At 50.8% G+C, this 14,527-nt stretch overlaps 1 protein-coding gene across 3 annotated transcripts; it reads right to left on the bottom strand.

The window, feature by feature from the left end:
- Positions 1–19: 19 nt before the first annotated feature.
- On the bottom strand, positions 20–14,458 carry SNRPA (small nuclear ribonucleoprotein polypeptide A). Of its 3 annotated transcripts, XM_054674163.1 has the most exons (7): positions 14,350–14,458; positions 13,550–14,138; positions 7,886–8,058; positions 5,766–5,945; positions 2,335–2,508; positions 1,734–1,822; positions 20–401 (listed from the first exon to the last, which is right to left on the bottom strand). In XM_054674163.1, the coding sequence occupies exons 2-7, from the start codon at positions 13,620–13,622 to the stop codon at positions 242–244; spliced, it is 849 nt and encodes a 282-aa protein (XP_054530138.1). In that variant the 5' UTR covers positions 13,623–14,138; positions 14,350–14,458; the 3' UTR covers positions 20–241. The 3 variants fall into 3 exon arrangements, 2 of the variants coding, with proteins under 2 accessions (XP_054530138.1, XP_512674.2); XR_010153875.1 differs by lacking the exon at positions 14,350–14,458 and having other exon boundaries at positions 869–1,822; positions 13,550–14,207; XM_512674.8 differs by lacking the exon at positions 14,350–14,458 and having other exon boundaries at positions 13,550–14,207.
- Positions 14,459–14,527: the final 69 nt, after the last annotated feature.

The following is a 14,527-nucleotide window of genomic DNA, read 5'->3' as shown; positions in this document are numbered from 1 at the left end:
AAATCAGACAGACAAATGATTGTGAAAAACCAAACCTCAAAAAACCACTTTAATTCCGGCCTAACAGCGCCAGGTGCAATGTCTGGGGACAGACTCTGGGTACAATGCTGTGTGGCGACCACTCACTCACACACGGCTCCAAGAAGGCCCCCAAGGGGGGACTTACCTTCAGGGGGCTGAGCCAAGGGGGAAAGGGGTGGCCCCAGAACGGGGGAAGGGGCAGGCATGGGGGGAAAAGGTGCTACTTCTTGGCAAAGGAGATCTTCATGGCGTTGTTCTGCGTGATCTTAAAGCCCTGCAGGGCATCGCGAGCTGCCCCTGCCTGTACCTCATTGTCAAACTCCACGAAGGCGATGTCATGCCGCCCGGGTACCAGACGGACCTCCTTGAAGCCAGGGAACCTGAAAGAGAACGACAGACCTCAGGGACTCAGCATTTCCCCCTAACGTAACGGCATCAAGTGGACAGAGGCCAGAAATGATGCCAAATAGCCTCCAATGCACAGGGCAGGGCCCCATTACTCAGAATTATCCAGCCCAAAATGCAGATAGTACTAAGTTGAAAAACTCTAATGTAAACATAGCATTTAATGAAAAATTTAAACACAAACACCCATGCAACTGCAACCTAAATCAAGAAACAGTACACTGCAGTCTCCTGGGCCCTTCCTAAATCATAACCCACCCGCCACACCAAAAAAATAACCAATACCCTCACTTTTTCCATTTTTATTCTTGTATTTTTAGGAGAGAAGGGGTTTCACCAAGTTGCCCACATTGGCCTCGAACTCCTGACCTCAAGTGATCCACCTGCCTCAGCCTCCCAACATACTGGGATTTTAGGCGTGAGCCACCGCACCCGGCCTTACCCTCACTTTTCTGATATGCTGTTTCTCTAATTTCCCTCTTCTCATTGCATACTTCTTTCTCCATTAAGCAGCCATCCTCATGTTTACTAGGTATCCTTTTTTCCATCGGCATTCTCACAAAATATACAGCTTTGTGGACAGGCTGCACATGTGGTATCATTTTTCTGTATTTTTCAGGTTCTCACAATCTTCTCTCGGCACTATTATAAAGTTGCGCTTTCTGTTCTTCTAAGTGCCACGCAGTGCAGCATGGTGAGATGCTGCATGTAGCCATCCCTTCTCCCAGACAGCCTCCAACTCCCCACCACAAACACTGACGAATGCCCCACTCACAGCCCCTGAAACAGAACCACCAGATGAACTCACCCACACCCACGACTTCACTCAACAATGGTGAACAGCCCCTCTACACATCGGCTGCACCGGCCTCCACCCTGACGCCAGGCACAAGAGTTTCACGCATCCCCATCTCCCACACTTGCTGTTTTTGAGCACGCTGACTTCTGCCAGTCTTAGCCAATGTTCAAGGACATCTCGATGCAGTTTTACACATACCTTGCCTTGCATGCCCCCATTTTAGGGGCTGGGAAAATGAGGCCCAGAGCCTGGACTCCCTCAGCCCTCAAACAAGGCTGAAAAAAGCCGGCAAGCCCTGGCCATGGAGACCTTTCCAGCCTCATCCCCATGTTCCCCACAGGCCATGGGCCCAGCCACAGCCTCCTCCTTTCACATCTTTGGTCGCTGTCCCTTCTGCAAAGCCCTACTTGGCTCAGAGCTCTGCTGGCAGAGTTCTGAGGCCTGCTTCCATGGAGATGCCTCCTGGCCATCACGCTCCAGGGACCACCCAGCCACAGGCCCCACTTACTGATTGAAAAGCATGGACAGCATGAGCTCGTTGGTCTCCTCTGGCAGGTTGGTGAGGAACAAGATGTGATTTGGTGGATTCTCAGAAAGCTGCGGGGGTGTAGGGGAGTCGGTGAGCACAAGAGCCCTGAGTCCAGTGGGAGACCCATAGTACTGCCACTTCCTCCATCCCTCACCCTGCTTGAATTCACTCTGGTACTTCCACCCAACATACCACATATTGTTGTCTGTTGCCTGTCTGCCTCCCACCTCTTTGTCCCTACAGACTATAGGCCACAGGACAGCAGAGGTTTCTATCTCAGTCCCTGCTGCAGCCCTACAGTGCAGAACGGGGCCTGGCACATAAGGAGGCACTCAATAGCTCATGGAATCAATCTAGGTGCTGGCACCACTCCAGCCTACCCTAACCTTCCGTACCCTCCAACCAGCATGCCAATTCCTCTGCCCAGGGCCCACCCCCACTGCTACTTCCTCATTCAGTACCACCTCCTCAGGGGGCCTGCCCAGACCACCCAACCTACAGCAGCCCCCCAACTGGTCCCTTTCTAGTCCTGTATTCTCACTATTTATATGAGACCTGGTGGGTGGGACTAGATACTCACAGGCTGGGCAGGGGGCATCTGTCCTGGCATAAGCTGCTGCGGGGGCATGGCCCCTGGTGGGATCTGGCCAGGTGCAAGGCCTGGCGGGGGGATCATACCAGGGGGCGGCATGTAGGGCGGCTGGCCCGGCATGTGGTGCATAATGCGGGGCGCCTGAGTCATCGGCGGCATGCCCTGTGGAGAGAGGGAGGAGAGTGCGTGGTTACAGCAGCCCCAGGAGGCAGAGAAGAGGCCATGAGAGGAAACCTAGCGGGTGAGAGATGTAAGGAAAAACACCCAGAAAGAGGCGCAAAAGGCACCCAAAGAGGGCCCGACAGAGCAAAACAAACCCAGGGTCTAGTGGGACATTAAATCAGAAAGAGTTAAATGCTATTTGTGAGGCTGAGGTAGGAGGATCACTTGAGCACAGGAGGTCAAGACTGCATGCAGTGAGCTCTGATTGTGCCACAGCACTCCAGCCTGGGAGGCAGAGCAAGACCCTGTCTCTTAAACAAAATCAAAGGAGGGGAAGAGATGGAAAGGGACAGTCAGGGCAGGTGCAGAAAGAAATGTGTGGTAGGCCGGGCACAGTGGCTCACGCCTATAATCCTAACACTTTGGGAGGCCGAGGCAGGCGGATCGCCTGAGGTTAGGAGTTTGAGACCAGCCTGGGCAACATGGTGAAACCCCGCCCCTACCAAAAATACAAATATTAGCCAGGCGTGGTGGTGGGCACCTGTAATCCCGGCTACTAGAGCAGCTGAGGCAGGAGAATCACTTGAACCCGGCAAGAGAAGGTTGGAGTGAGCCGAGATCACACCATTGCACTCCAGCCTGGGCAACAGAGTAAGTCTCTGTCTCAAAAAACAAAAACAAAAACAAAGGAGGGCAGTGATGGAAAGGGACACTCAGGGCAGGTGCAGAACAAAACGCGTGGCAGCAAGGGGAAGAGGGAAGACAACAGATGGCAGGCAGCACACTCAGGGGCTGGAATCACAATCTGAAGTCAAAAGTGGACAGAAAACTAGGTGCAGGGAAGAGGAGAGAGGTTAACAGGAGCCCACAGTAATCCAGACACCATCACCAACTTGGAGAAAGTGTGAGTGGCACCGAATAGAGCATGACCCAGTCAGAGCCATGAGACTCATGAAAGCCAGAGAGACACGGAGGCCCACTAAGGAGTGGGCCTGGTTCATCCATCTTTTCTTTTGTACTCGGTGCTTTTTGTATCCTGTTTGGAAAACAGGATGTTTCCACTTTTCATGCCCTCACCAAGGTCATTTAGACATTTTCCTGTTTTCTTCTAGAAACTTTATTGTGTGAGGGCCGGGTGCAGTGGCTCACGCTTGTAATCCCAGCACTTCGGGAGGGTGAGGAGGGCGGATCACTTGAGGTCAGGAGTTCGAGACCAGCCTGGCCAACATGGTGAAACCCCATCTCTACTAAAAATACAAAAATTAGCTGGGTGTGGTGGCACATGCCTGTAGTCCCAGATACTCGGGAGGCAGGGGCAGGAGATTCGCTTGAACCCAGGAAGCGCAGGTTGCAGAGAGCTGAGATCACACCACTGCACTCCAGCCTGGACTACAGAGCGAGACTCTGTCTCAAAAAAAAAAAAAAAAAAAGAAAGAAAAGAGAAAAGAAACTATATTTTGTGAGTTGTCACATTTAGATCTGCAATTCACTTCAAGTTATATTTTGCATATAGTATGAGGTAGGGCTAATTTTTTCCCCTTGCAGATACCCAACTGCCCCGCATCATGAACTAGGGGAAAAAAAGTCCTTTCCTCAGTGAAGTGCAGTGGTACCTCGATCACACATCAAGTAATTATACAAGTGTGGCTGTGCCTAGACTCTTCATCCTGTCCCCTTGGTCTGTCTTCCTACACTTCTACCAACTGTATATCATCCTGGTTGGTTACTGCAGTTTTTTTTTTTTTTTTTTTTTGCACATGGACGTGGTGGCATGTGCCTGTGATCCAGCTACTTGGGAGGCTGAGGCAGAAGATCACTTGAACTTGAGAGGCAGAGGTTGCAGTGAGCCGAGATTGCATGACTGCATTCCAGCCTGGGGAGACAGATTGACTGAGACTCCCTCTCGAAAAAAAACAAAACAAAACAAAAAAGAGACAAGGTCTCACTCTGTTACCCAGGCTGGAGTGCAGTGACAAAACCACTGTTCACTGCAGCCTTGACCTCCAGTTCTCAAGCGATCCTCCCAGCTCAGCCTCCTGAGCAGCTGGGACTACAGGAATGAGTCACCACGCCCAGTTTTCTATTTTATTTTTTGTAGAGATGAGGTCTTGCTATTTTATAGAGGCTGGTCTTGAACTCCCGACCTAAAGCAATCCTCCTATCTTGGCCTCCCAAAGTGCTGGGATTACAGGCATGAGCCATTGGGCCTGGCCTGGTTGCTGGAGCTTCCCCTGGTCATGCAGGTCCTGGTGCTTTATTCTCCTCGCCTGGCTTGGCCTTGTCTTTCCACACATTTAGAAAGAGCCAATCAGTGTCCAGTGTTTACCGAAATTCCTGGTGGGATTTTGATTGCAATCACGTTGAATCTTCAATTAATTTGGATGGAACTGACCTCTTGACAATACTGAGTCTTCCTATCCATTGCTGAGTCTCTGATTTCTCCCAGCTACATTCTGTGATTTCAGTGTAGTCGTTCTGCAAACCTTTTGTTGGATTTACCCCTCAGTGCTACTTTTCAATGTGAAGTCTACTGGTCTGTTACTGGCATATAAAAATAAAACTGGGGGCCAGCCATGGTGGCTCATGCATGTAATCCTAGCACTTTGGGAGGCTGAGACAGTGAGTTTGAGACTAGCCTGGGTGATATGGCTAAGCCCCGTCTCTACAAAAAATGCAAAAGTTAGCTGGGTGGAGTGGCACGGACTGGCAGTTCCAGCTGCTAGGGAGGCTGAGGCGTATCACTTGAGCCTGGGAGGCGGAGGTTGTAGTGAGCTGTGATGGCACCACTGCACTCCAACCTGGGTGACAGTGAGACCCTGTCTCAAAACATAATATGAATAAATAAATAAAACTAATTTTTTCCATATTGCCTTTATATCCAGCGATCTTTCTAAATTTAAGTTCACTTATTAATCCTAACAGTTGCTTAGTAGACACTTGGATTTTCTACATGCACAATGAGTTACAAGACACAGGCGACAAAATCAAGGCCACGGAGAGAGCGAAACCAAGTCACAGCCATGAAGAAAGACCTTGAGAAACAGTCACAAGGAGGGAACAAGAGTTTCGAAAAGAGATAGCATCATCTAGGTGCTCAATACCCCCAAAAGAGAGACAGAAACACATCTCTATAAAGAAATGGAAAGGAGGGGTCTGAAGCCCCAAGGGGAGAACTCTCCCCACCCTGTCCCAAAGCCAGTCCATGTGGCTGAGGAAGGTCTGGCAGTGGGAGGGTTGGTCTCCGGGACCTGGCTTACCGGGACAGGCCCCTGGACAGCCCCCACCACGGGGGCGGCTCCCCCGCCTTGCACAGCCTTCTTGGTGGCCGGGGTCTCCTGGCTCTTGGGCTTCCTCTTCTCCCGCTTGCGGTCCCGCTCCACGAAGGTGCCTTTCATCTTGGCAATGATATCTGAGTCGGTCTTGGCATACTGGATACGCTACCAAACAGAGAGCAGAACGGGTTAAGAGCATGGATTCAGAGCCCAGTTGCCAAGATTCAAAATTGGACCTTTATCAGGGGCCAGGTGCTGCGGCTCATGCCTGTAATCCCAGCCCTTTGGGAGGCTAAAGCGAGCAGATCACTTGAGGCCAGGAGGTGGAGACCAGCTTGGCCAACATGGCAAAACCCCATTTCTTTGTTTCTTTTCTTTTTTTTTTTTTTTTTGAGACATTGTCTTGCTCTGTCACCCAGGCTAGAGTGCAGTGATGAGATCTCAGCTGACTGCAACCTCTGCCTCCCGGGTTCAAGCAATTCTGCCTCAGCCTCCCTACTAGCTGGGATTACAGGCGCCCACCACCATGCCCGGCTAATTTTTGTGCTTTTAGTAGAGACAAGGTTTCACCATGTTGGCCAGGCTGGTCTCGAACTCCTGACCTCAGGTGATCCACCCACCTCGGCCTCCGAAAGTGCTGGGATTACAGGCACGAGCCACTGCGCCTGGCCAGGAAACCCCATTTCTACCAAAAATACAAAAATTAGCTGGGCATGGTGGTGCGCACCTGTAGTCCCAGCTACTCAAGAGGCTGAGGCAGAAGAATCGCTTGAACCCAGGAGGCAAAGGTTGCAGTGAGCTGAGATGGCACCACTGCACTCCAGCCCAGGCAACAGAGCAAAAAACAAAAAACAAAAAAACAAAAAAAAAACAAAAAAAAAATTCGGACCTTATCAGGAGCTTACTGAGAAACACAGAAATATCTTGGCCTTAACTTCCTTGTCTGAAAAATGGGGATTATGATACTTCCCACTTCAAAGGACTGTTGTGAGGACTAAATGAGTTAAAGTGCTTGGAACAGTACCTGACACACAGTAAGCAAGTGTTCAGTAGAAAGGCTGTTGGTATTTTTAAGGGAAGCTGGAACAGCAATAAACATCAGGCCAAAGGACCGAGGAGACAATGCTAGGAGAGGAGTGCAGTGCAGGGGGATTTCCTGTCACACAAGAATACTTCAGTCTTCCAGGTTCAATCTCATTCACTTAGCTGTTTAAGGAGAACCTGCCAGATGCCAGGCGCCATTCGAGGCTCTGGGAATAAAGCAACGAACAAAATAGACAAAAACCCCTCTTTCATGGTGCTTATTCAGTAGGGGAAGGTATGTTAAAGATTCTTAGTGTGGCACAGTAGCTCACGCCTGTAATCCTCGCACTTTGGGAGGCTGAGGCAGGCAGATCACTTGAGCTCAGGAGTTTGAGACCAGCCTGGGCAACATGGCGAAACCCCGTCTCTACTAAAAATACAAAAATCAGCCAGGTATGGTGGCACGTGCCTGTAATCCCAGCTACTCAGGAGGCTGAGGCAGGAGAATCACTTGAACCCGGGAGGTGGAGGTTGCAGTGAGCCAAGATTGCACCACTGCACTCCAGCCTGGGCAACAGAGCAAGATTCTGTCTCAAAATAATTTATTTATTTATTTATTTATTTATTTATTTATTTATTTTTTCTGAGACAGAGTCTCACTCTGTTGCCTAGGCTGGAGTGCAGTGGCAGGATCTTGGCTCACTGCAACCTCCGCCTCCCGGGTTCAAGCAATTCTCCTTCCTCAGCCACAGGAGTAGCTGGGACTACAGGTGCCTGCTGCCACACCGAGCTAATTTTTGTATTTTAGTAGAGACAGGGTTTCACGGTGTTGCCCAGGCTGGCTGCAAACTCCTGAGCTCAGGTAATCCCCCTGCCTCGGCCTCCAAAAGTGCCAGGATTACAGACGTGAGCCACCGCGCTTGGCCAAAGAAAAGATTTTTAAATGAGGCAAGATGCAGTGGGAGCCTGGTCCAGCCTCACCTTGGCGAATGAACCGTAATAGCCCCTCCTCTAATCCAGGCCCGCCCAGTCTCCTATAACATTTTACACACCCACACAGCCTCCGTACCCGCAATGCTCACCATAGGCTTGTCATAGAAAGGGAAACCCTGCATGGAGCGCAGGGCGTTGGTGGCGCTGCTGACCTCCTTGAAGATGACAAAGGCCTGGCCCCTCATCTTCAGGCTCCGTGATACCAGGATATCCAGGATCTGGCCAAACTGGGAGAAGATGGCGTACAGGGACTTTTTTAGCTCTGCAGTGGGGGAAAAAAAGACCTTTGAGCTCCCCTTTTTAGAAGAAGCGCAGCCCAGATAGAAGACCATCAGCCAATTGACGGGGTACCCAGAATGCCTCGGGTCCATAATCTCTCAAGACCTAACAATCACAGAAGCAGCCAGGAACCACTCAAGTGGCCAAGTACACTCTTCTACTCTTCTGTAAGATGTGCTTACAGAGAGCTGCTATATAATGAACATGTGCACATACATGCAAAGTGCTCAGGACAGCATCCGGCACATAGTAAACACTCGATAAATGAGTGATTCTTTTCATTGCCACCAGCACCCTGACGTGGGCCTGCATGACGTGGCCCTGGCAGATTTCCCCCACCTCATCCCTGCCCACATTCCACCGCCCTCCTGAGTTCCCAACCACACTGGCCCCCAGGTCTGACACACCAATTTTGCCCCAGGGCCTTTGAACTGGCTGCTCTCTTTACCTGGAACATCCCTCCCCTGAAGTTTACATGGTGGCCTCCTTCTAGTCTCCCAGTCTCAGAGGAAATGTTACCACCTCTGACCACCACATCTTTTCCTTCATGACTATTTCCCACCTCCTGTCATGGTACGTTAACTTGTCTATCTTGCCTGAGGAGCTATAAGCCTGTCCCATTTGTTTACTGCAGTATGCCAAGCCTAGCACAGACTCCACCACAATTTTTTTTTTTTTTTTTTTTTTGGTGACAAGGTCTCACTTTGTCACCCAGGCTGGAGTGCAGTGGCATGATCATGGCTCACCGTAGCCTCAACCTCCCGGACTCAAGCGGTCCTCCCACTTCAGCCTATGGAGTAGCTGGGACCACAGGTGTATGCCACCATGCCCAGCTAATTTCCGGATTTTGTGCAAGAGACAGGGTCTTGCTATGTTGCCCAGGCTGGTCTTGAACTCCTGAGCTTGAGCAATTAGCCCACCTTGGCCTCCCGAAGTGCTGGGATTACAGGAGTGTGCCACCACACCTGGCCGCAAGCATTTGACTACAGATAACATCAAGTGCCTTTTTTTTTTTAAAGACAGGATCTCCTTCTACTGCTCAGGGTGGAGTTCAGTGGCATGATGGTAGCTTACTACAGGCCTGACCTCCCAGGCTCAAGCAATCTTCCCACCACAGCCTCCCAAGGAGCTGGGACCATAGGCACGCAGCACGACGCACGGCTAATTTTTTATTTTTTGTAGACACAGTCTCCTATGTTGGCCAGGTTGGTCTTGAACTCCTGGGCTCCAGTGATCCTCCTGCCTTGGCTTCCCCAAAGTGCTGGGATTACAGGCATGAGTCATCGCACCCCCATCAAATGCTTTATGGAGGTCACTTCCTCACAACAACCCCATTAGGTGGCAACTATGACTGTCCCAATTTTACTGGAAACAGGTTCTCAGAGGATTCCTCACTGGCCCAGGGCAACAATCTGGAGGGCACAAGGAAGCGTATGGCAGAGCCCAGTCCACGTATTCCATCTGAACCCGGTACCACCACATCTCACCAGCAAAGGGCATCACTTGACAGCAAGTGAGATTCAAGCTCAACAAGGATGGACTCCCTCTCACCACCCAGGTCTGCAAAGGGCACCAATGTCTTATGCAAAGAAGATGGCTGAGATGGCCAAGCATGGTGGCTCACACCTGTAATCCCAGCACTTTGGGAGGCCGAGGTGGGCAGATCCTTTGCACTCAAGAGTTCAAGACCAGTCTGGGCAATATGGTGAAACCCTGTCTCTACAAAAGATACAAAAATTAGCCAGGCATAGTGGTGCATGCCTTGTGGTCATAGCTACTTGGGAGGCTGAAGTGGGAGGATCACTCTAGCCTTGGAGGCAGAGGTTGCAGTCAGCCATGACCTCACCACTGGACTCCAACCTTCATAAAAACTGGCCAGGCATGGTGACTCATGCCTATAATTCCAGCACTTTGGGAGGCTGAGGCAGATCACGTGAGTTCAGGAGTTCAAGACCAGCCTGGCCAAGACGGTGAAACCCTGTCTTGACTAAAAATGCCAAAAAAAAAAAAAGAAAAGAAAAAAAATTAGCTAGGCGTGGTGGAGGGCGCTTGTAATCCCAGCTACTGGGGAGGCTGAGGCATGAGAATAGCTTGAACCAGAGAGGCAAAAGTTACAGTGAGCAGAGATTGCGCCACTGCACTCCAGCCTGGGTGACAAATCGAAACTCCATCTCAAAAAAAAAAGCTAAGCTGAAGCAGAAGCCACTTGTAAAATAGATACCAGGCTAGGAAAGAAGCAAGAAAATGTGTAGGCTGGGTGGGGGCAGGGACAGCAGTCAAGGTTGTTTTTAAGCAATTAGTCAAAAATTCTCCTGGTGGTGACATTTCTGGTTTTCCTCTCCATACTCCATCCCCATGAATCTTGCTCAGACTTCACTCATTCCACGGGACTCTGGGCCTCTCTCTACTCTCCAGCCTCCCCTCGCCCATTCGCATTTACCCTCCACAGCTGGGAGGATATTCCACCAGGGAGGCAGCCAGGACAGGGAAGCAGTCTGGCTCCCCAACACCCTCAGGGCAAAGTCCAACACCTCACAGCCATGAGCCACCAGTGCACAGCTCACTGGAAGTTTCCCCATGATTTACAAGCCTCAAAACTACTTGTAATACTCAGAATACGCCAGGCTCTTTTGCCCCTAAACATCTGAACAAGCTGGACCAAGTTAAGAACGCTCTTCTCCCTCAGTGTAACATAAATACTGCTTACTCTACCTGGCAGGCTCTCCAAAATGTCTCCTTTTCCAGGAAGCTGAATGGATCTCTCTGTCTAAGTTCCCAATCCCAGCCCTCTAACACTCTGCCTAAGCTTCCTGCCTGATGGCCCTGACTACTCTGGGCTGTCACTGTCCTAAAGAACCAGGGTTCTGGCCGGGTGCGGTGGTTCACACCTGTAATCCCAGCACTTTGGGAGGCCGAGGCAGGTGGATCACAGTTCAGGAGTTCGAGACCAGCATAGCCAAGATGGTGAAACCCCGTCTCTAATAAAAATACAAAAATTAGCCAAGCGTGGTAGCAGGTGCTTGGAATCCCAGCTACTCAGGAGGCTGAGGCAGAGAATCACTTGAATTTGGGAGGCGGAGGTTGCAGTGAGCTGAGATCGCACCACTGCATTCCAGCCTGGGCAACAGAGCGACACTCCGTCTCATCTCAAAAAAAAAAAAAAAAAACGCAGGGCGCTGTGGCTCACGCCTGTAATCCCAGCACTTTTGGAGGCCGAGGTGGGCAGATCACGAGGTCAGGAAATCAACACCATCCTGGCTAACATGGTTAAACCCCTTCTGTACTAAATATACAAAAAATTAGCCGGGCGTGCTGGTGGGCGCCTGTAGTCCCAGCTACTCGGGAGGCTGAGGCAGGAGAATGGCGTGAACCCAGGAGGCAAGGCAGAGCTTGCAGTGAGCAGAGATGGTGCCACTGCACTCCAGCCTGGGCGACAGAGGAAGACTCCGTCTCAAAAATAAATAAATAAATAAATAAAATAAGTTTTAAAAACAAAAAACCAGGGTTCTATGTCACCAATGTGTCCCCAGCACTGCCCGATAATGGTTGGGCACCACACTCTAAAAACATATGCAAAATTTACACTCCTGATTTTTTTTTTTTTTTTGAGACAGTCTCTATGACCCAGGCTGGAGTACAGTGGTGCAGTCTCAGCTCACTGCGACCTCTGCTTCCCAGGGTTCAAGTGATTCTCCTGCTCAGCCTCCCGAGTAGCTGGGACTATAGGTGCGCACCGCCACATCCAGCTGATTTTTGTATTTTCAGTAGAGACGGGGTTTCACCATCTTGGCCAGACTGGTCTTGAACTCCTGACCTCAAATGATCTGCCCACCTCAGCCTCCCAAAGTGCTGAGATTACAGGCGTGAGCCAGTGCCCGGCTGCTGGTTTTGCTTTCTTCAACAGCAACTTCACTGGTAACCTCAAACTGAATCCCAACAAGCTCCTTCAGTTCTCCCGATAATTTTCTTGAAGTGATAAGAGCTAACATTTATCCAGCCCTTTACTAGCTGCCAGTTACCATAAAAAAGAAATACTGCAAGGTTTAGCTAATTTAATCTCCCCCAACATCCATGCAAAAAAGGTATTATGATTTTGCTCAGTTTTTAGATCTGGAAAATGAGGTTCAATAAAGGTGATAATTTACTTGAGAATGTGAGAGAGTCTTTCCGATTTCAATAATTGAGTTCTTTTTTTTTTTCCTTTTTTCAGATAGGCTCTTGCTCAGCCCAGGCAGCAGTGCAGTGGTGCAATCATAGCTCACTGAAGCCTCAACCTCTCTAGCTCAAGCGATCCTCCCACTTCAGCCTCCCAAGTAGCTGGGACCACAGACGCACCCCACCCACGCCCAGCCTTTTTTTTTTTTTTTTTTTTTTTTGTAGAGAAAAGGTCTGGCTTTGTCGCCTAGGCTGATCTTGAACTCCTGTGTTTCAGTGATCCTCCTGCCTCAGCCTCCCAAAGTGTTGGGCTTACGGGCCTGAGCCACCACGCCCGGCCAAAAATTGGGTTCCTAAGCAGAATTCTATACGGGTGGCCTCAACCACTTTACTTGCTATGTGACCCTGGGCAAGTCACATCACCCCTGTCTCAGTTTCTTTTTCTTTTCTTTCTTTTTTTTTTGAGACGGAGTTTCGCTCTTGTTGCCCAGGCTGTAGTTCAATGGCGCAATCTCGGCTCACTGCAACCTCTGTCTCCTGGGTTCAAGCAATTCTCCTGCCTCAGCCTCCCGAGTAGCTGGGATTATAGGCATGCGCCACCATGCCCGGCTAATTTTGTATTTTCAGTAGAGAAAGGGTTTCTCCATGTCGGTCAGGCTGGTCTCGAACTCCCGACCTCAGGTGATCCGCCCGCCTCGGCCTCCCAAAGTGCTGGGATTGATTACAGGGGTGAGCCACCGCGCCCGGCCCCAGTTTCTTAGTTGACGAATGGGAATAACAATAGCCTTCTTCCTACAAGATTGTTGTGAGAATTAAATGTAATCAAGATTTATATGAAAGCACACAGACCAGCCCATGATACAGAGCGTTAGCCACCATTATGGTACATTTTCATTGTGGGCTGATCACTGAAAAAGCCGGTGACCAAGAAAGCCCCAGTCCTTGCCCTCACGGAGTTCAAAGGCCACTGGGAGGAGAGAGAGCCCCACGACAGCTCAGAGGAATCAGGGCTTGATGGGAGATGGTCTCAGCGTACGGGAAGTCAGCGGCAGCCACGTGAAGGGACAAGGCAAGGCTTCCTGGAGGAAGGGTCCTGTGACCTCAAACCTTGTAAGATGAGCAGCAGTGACCACGTTAAAGGGCAGAGTGTAAGATGAACTAATGGAGTGTTGAAGACAGGAAGTAGTTTGTGTAAAGGCCAAGGGGTTAACTCGAAGTTTGGCTGGACAAACACTTAGAAAGAGAGGCGGGTGCAGGGGATGGAAGAGGGGCCAGCCCGTGCGGGACAGTCTGGACTCCGGACTATCCCGAGAACTCACCATCCTTCTTGATCTTCTCATTGAGGTTGTTGATATAAATAGTGTGGTTAGGGCGGGTCTCGGGAACTGCCATGGAGTGAAGTGTTGAGGTAAATCTTAAAGGAGGAAAAACGTGACTTTAGCCCTGGGTTTCTCCAAATCCTTTGTCCCAACGTCGGCTGCTCAAGGATCTTCCTCCGAAAAGGAAGTCAGGTAAGGCGGGAGTAGGGGTAAGGACGGAGGCAAAGCGCGACAACAAAGCGTGCGTAGGACCCGCTTCTCCAGCCCGCGTGCGGAGGGAACTCTCGAGAGATTTACTACGACTTCCAGGATGCTCTACGCGACCCGGTGGGCGGAGCACCCTAAATGGCGATTCCCATTGGCCCAAGCATCCGAAGGGCCGTCCCGGAGAAAAAACCCGGATGTGGGAGCCAGTACAGAAAAAAGGGACAGGTCCTAGGCAGCCTGGCCTCGAGCAGCAAGTTTCCTCAGACGGGCCCAGGAAGGCCCGGACGCCAAGCGTACCGCTCGCCTGCCGCCGATGGTCGTTTGCACCGGAGGTTACCTTCCGACAGGGCCGTAGTTCTCTCAACCGGCGCCTGCTACTTCCCTGAAACCAAACCACAAAGCTTTCTCTCCTGGCCCCGCCTCTGCCTTTCTGCCAGCCAATCGCCGCGCGGAAACGCAGTAGCTTGACCAATCAGAGCAAGTCTCGTTTCTGGGCTCAGCTGTTGCCAATCAAAACGATATTTGGGTTCCCGCCTAGGTAGAAAAAACCCCGCCCCGGTAGAAAAACCCCGCCCCACTCCCTGAAAGCCCACCTCCTTCCGTGGCGCCCGGGTCTACGGACCAATCAGTGAAGGTCACGAGACTGTACGCGTCCCGCGCTGCGGTGTCTTCCGGAGGCAATCCTTTTTGAAGTCCCGCCTCTTACCCCCGCCAGAGCTCCGTTTTCTGTCACGTGATCGCAAAATGGGCGGGAACTGTTGCGTGTAATAC

The sequence above is a fragment of the Pan troglodytes genome, chromosome 20 (genome assembly GCF_028858775.2).
Source record: "Pan troglodytes isolate AG18354 chromosome 20, NHGRI_mPanTro3-v2.0_pri, whole genome shotgun sequence".
Lineage (NCBI taxonomy): Eukaryota > Metazoa > Chordata > Mammalia > Primates > Hominidae > Pan > Pan troglodytes.
Note: the sequence above shows the minus strand (reverse complement) of the source record. Positions and strands in the feature narration are given on the sequence as shown.

What these genes read in the sequence shown, in the direction of transcription:
- SNRPA (XM_054674163.1), bottom strand. Translation starts at nt 13,622, where the DNA reads ATGGCAGTTCCCGAGACCCGCCCTAACCACACTATTTATATCAACAAC. An exon ending in CTGTCCAGGGGCCTGTCCCG is followed by an intron (nt 2,509 to 5,765) that starts GTAAGCCAGGTC and finishes CTCTCTCCACAG; the next exon opens with GGCATGCCGCCGATGACTCA. An exon ending in CTGTCCATGCTTTTCAATCA is followed by an intron (nt 402 to 1,733) that starts GTAAGTGGGGCC and finishes GTTCTCTTTCAG; the next exon opens with GTTCCCTGGCTTCAAGGAGG.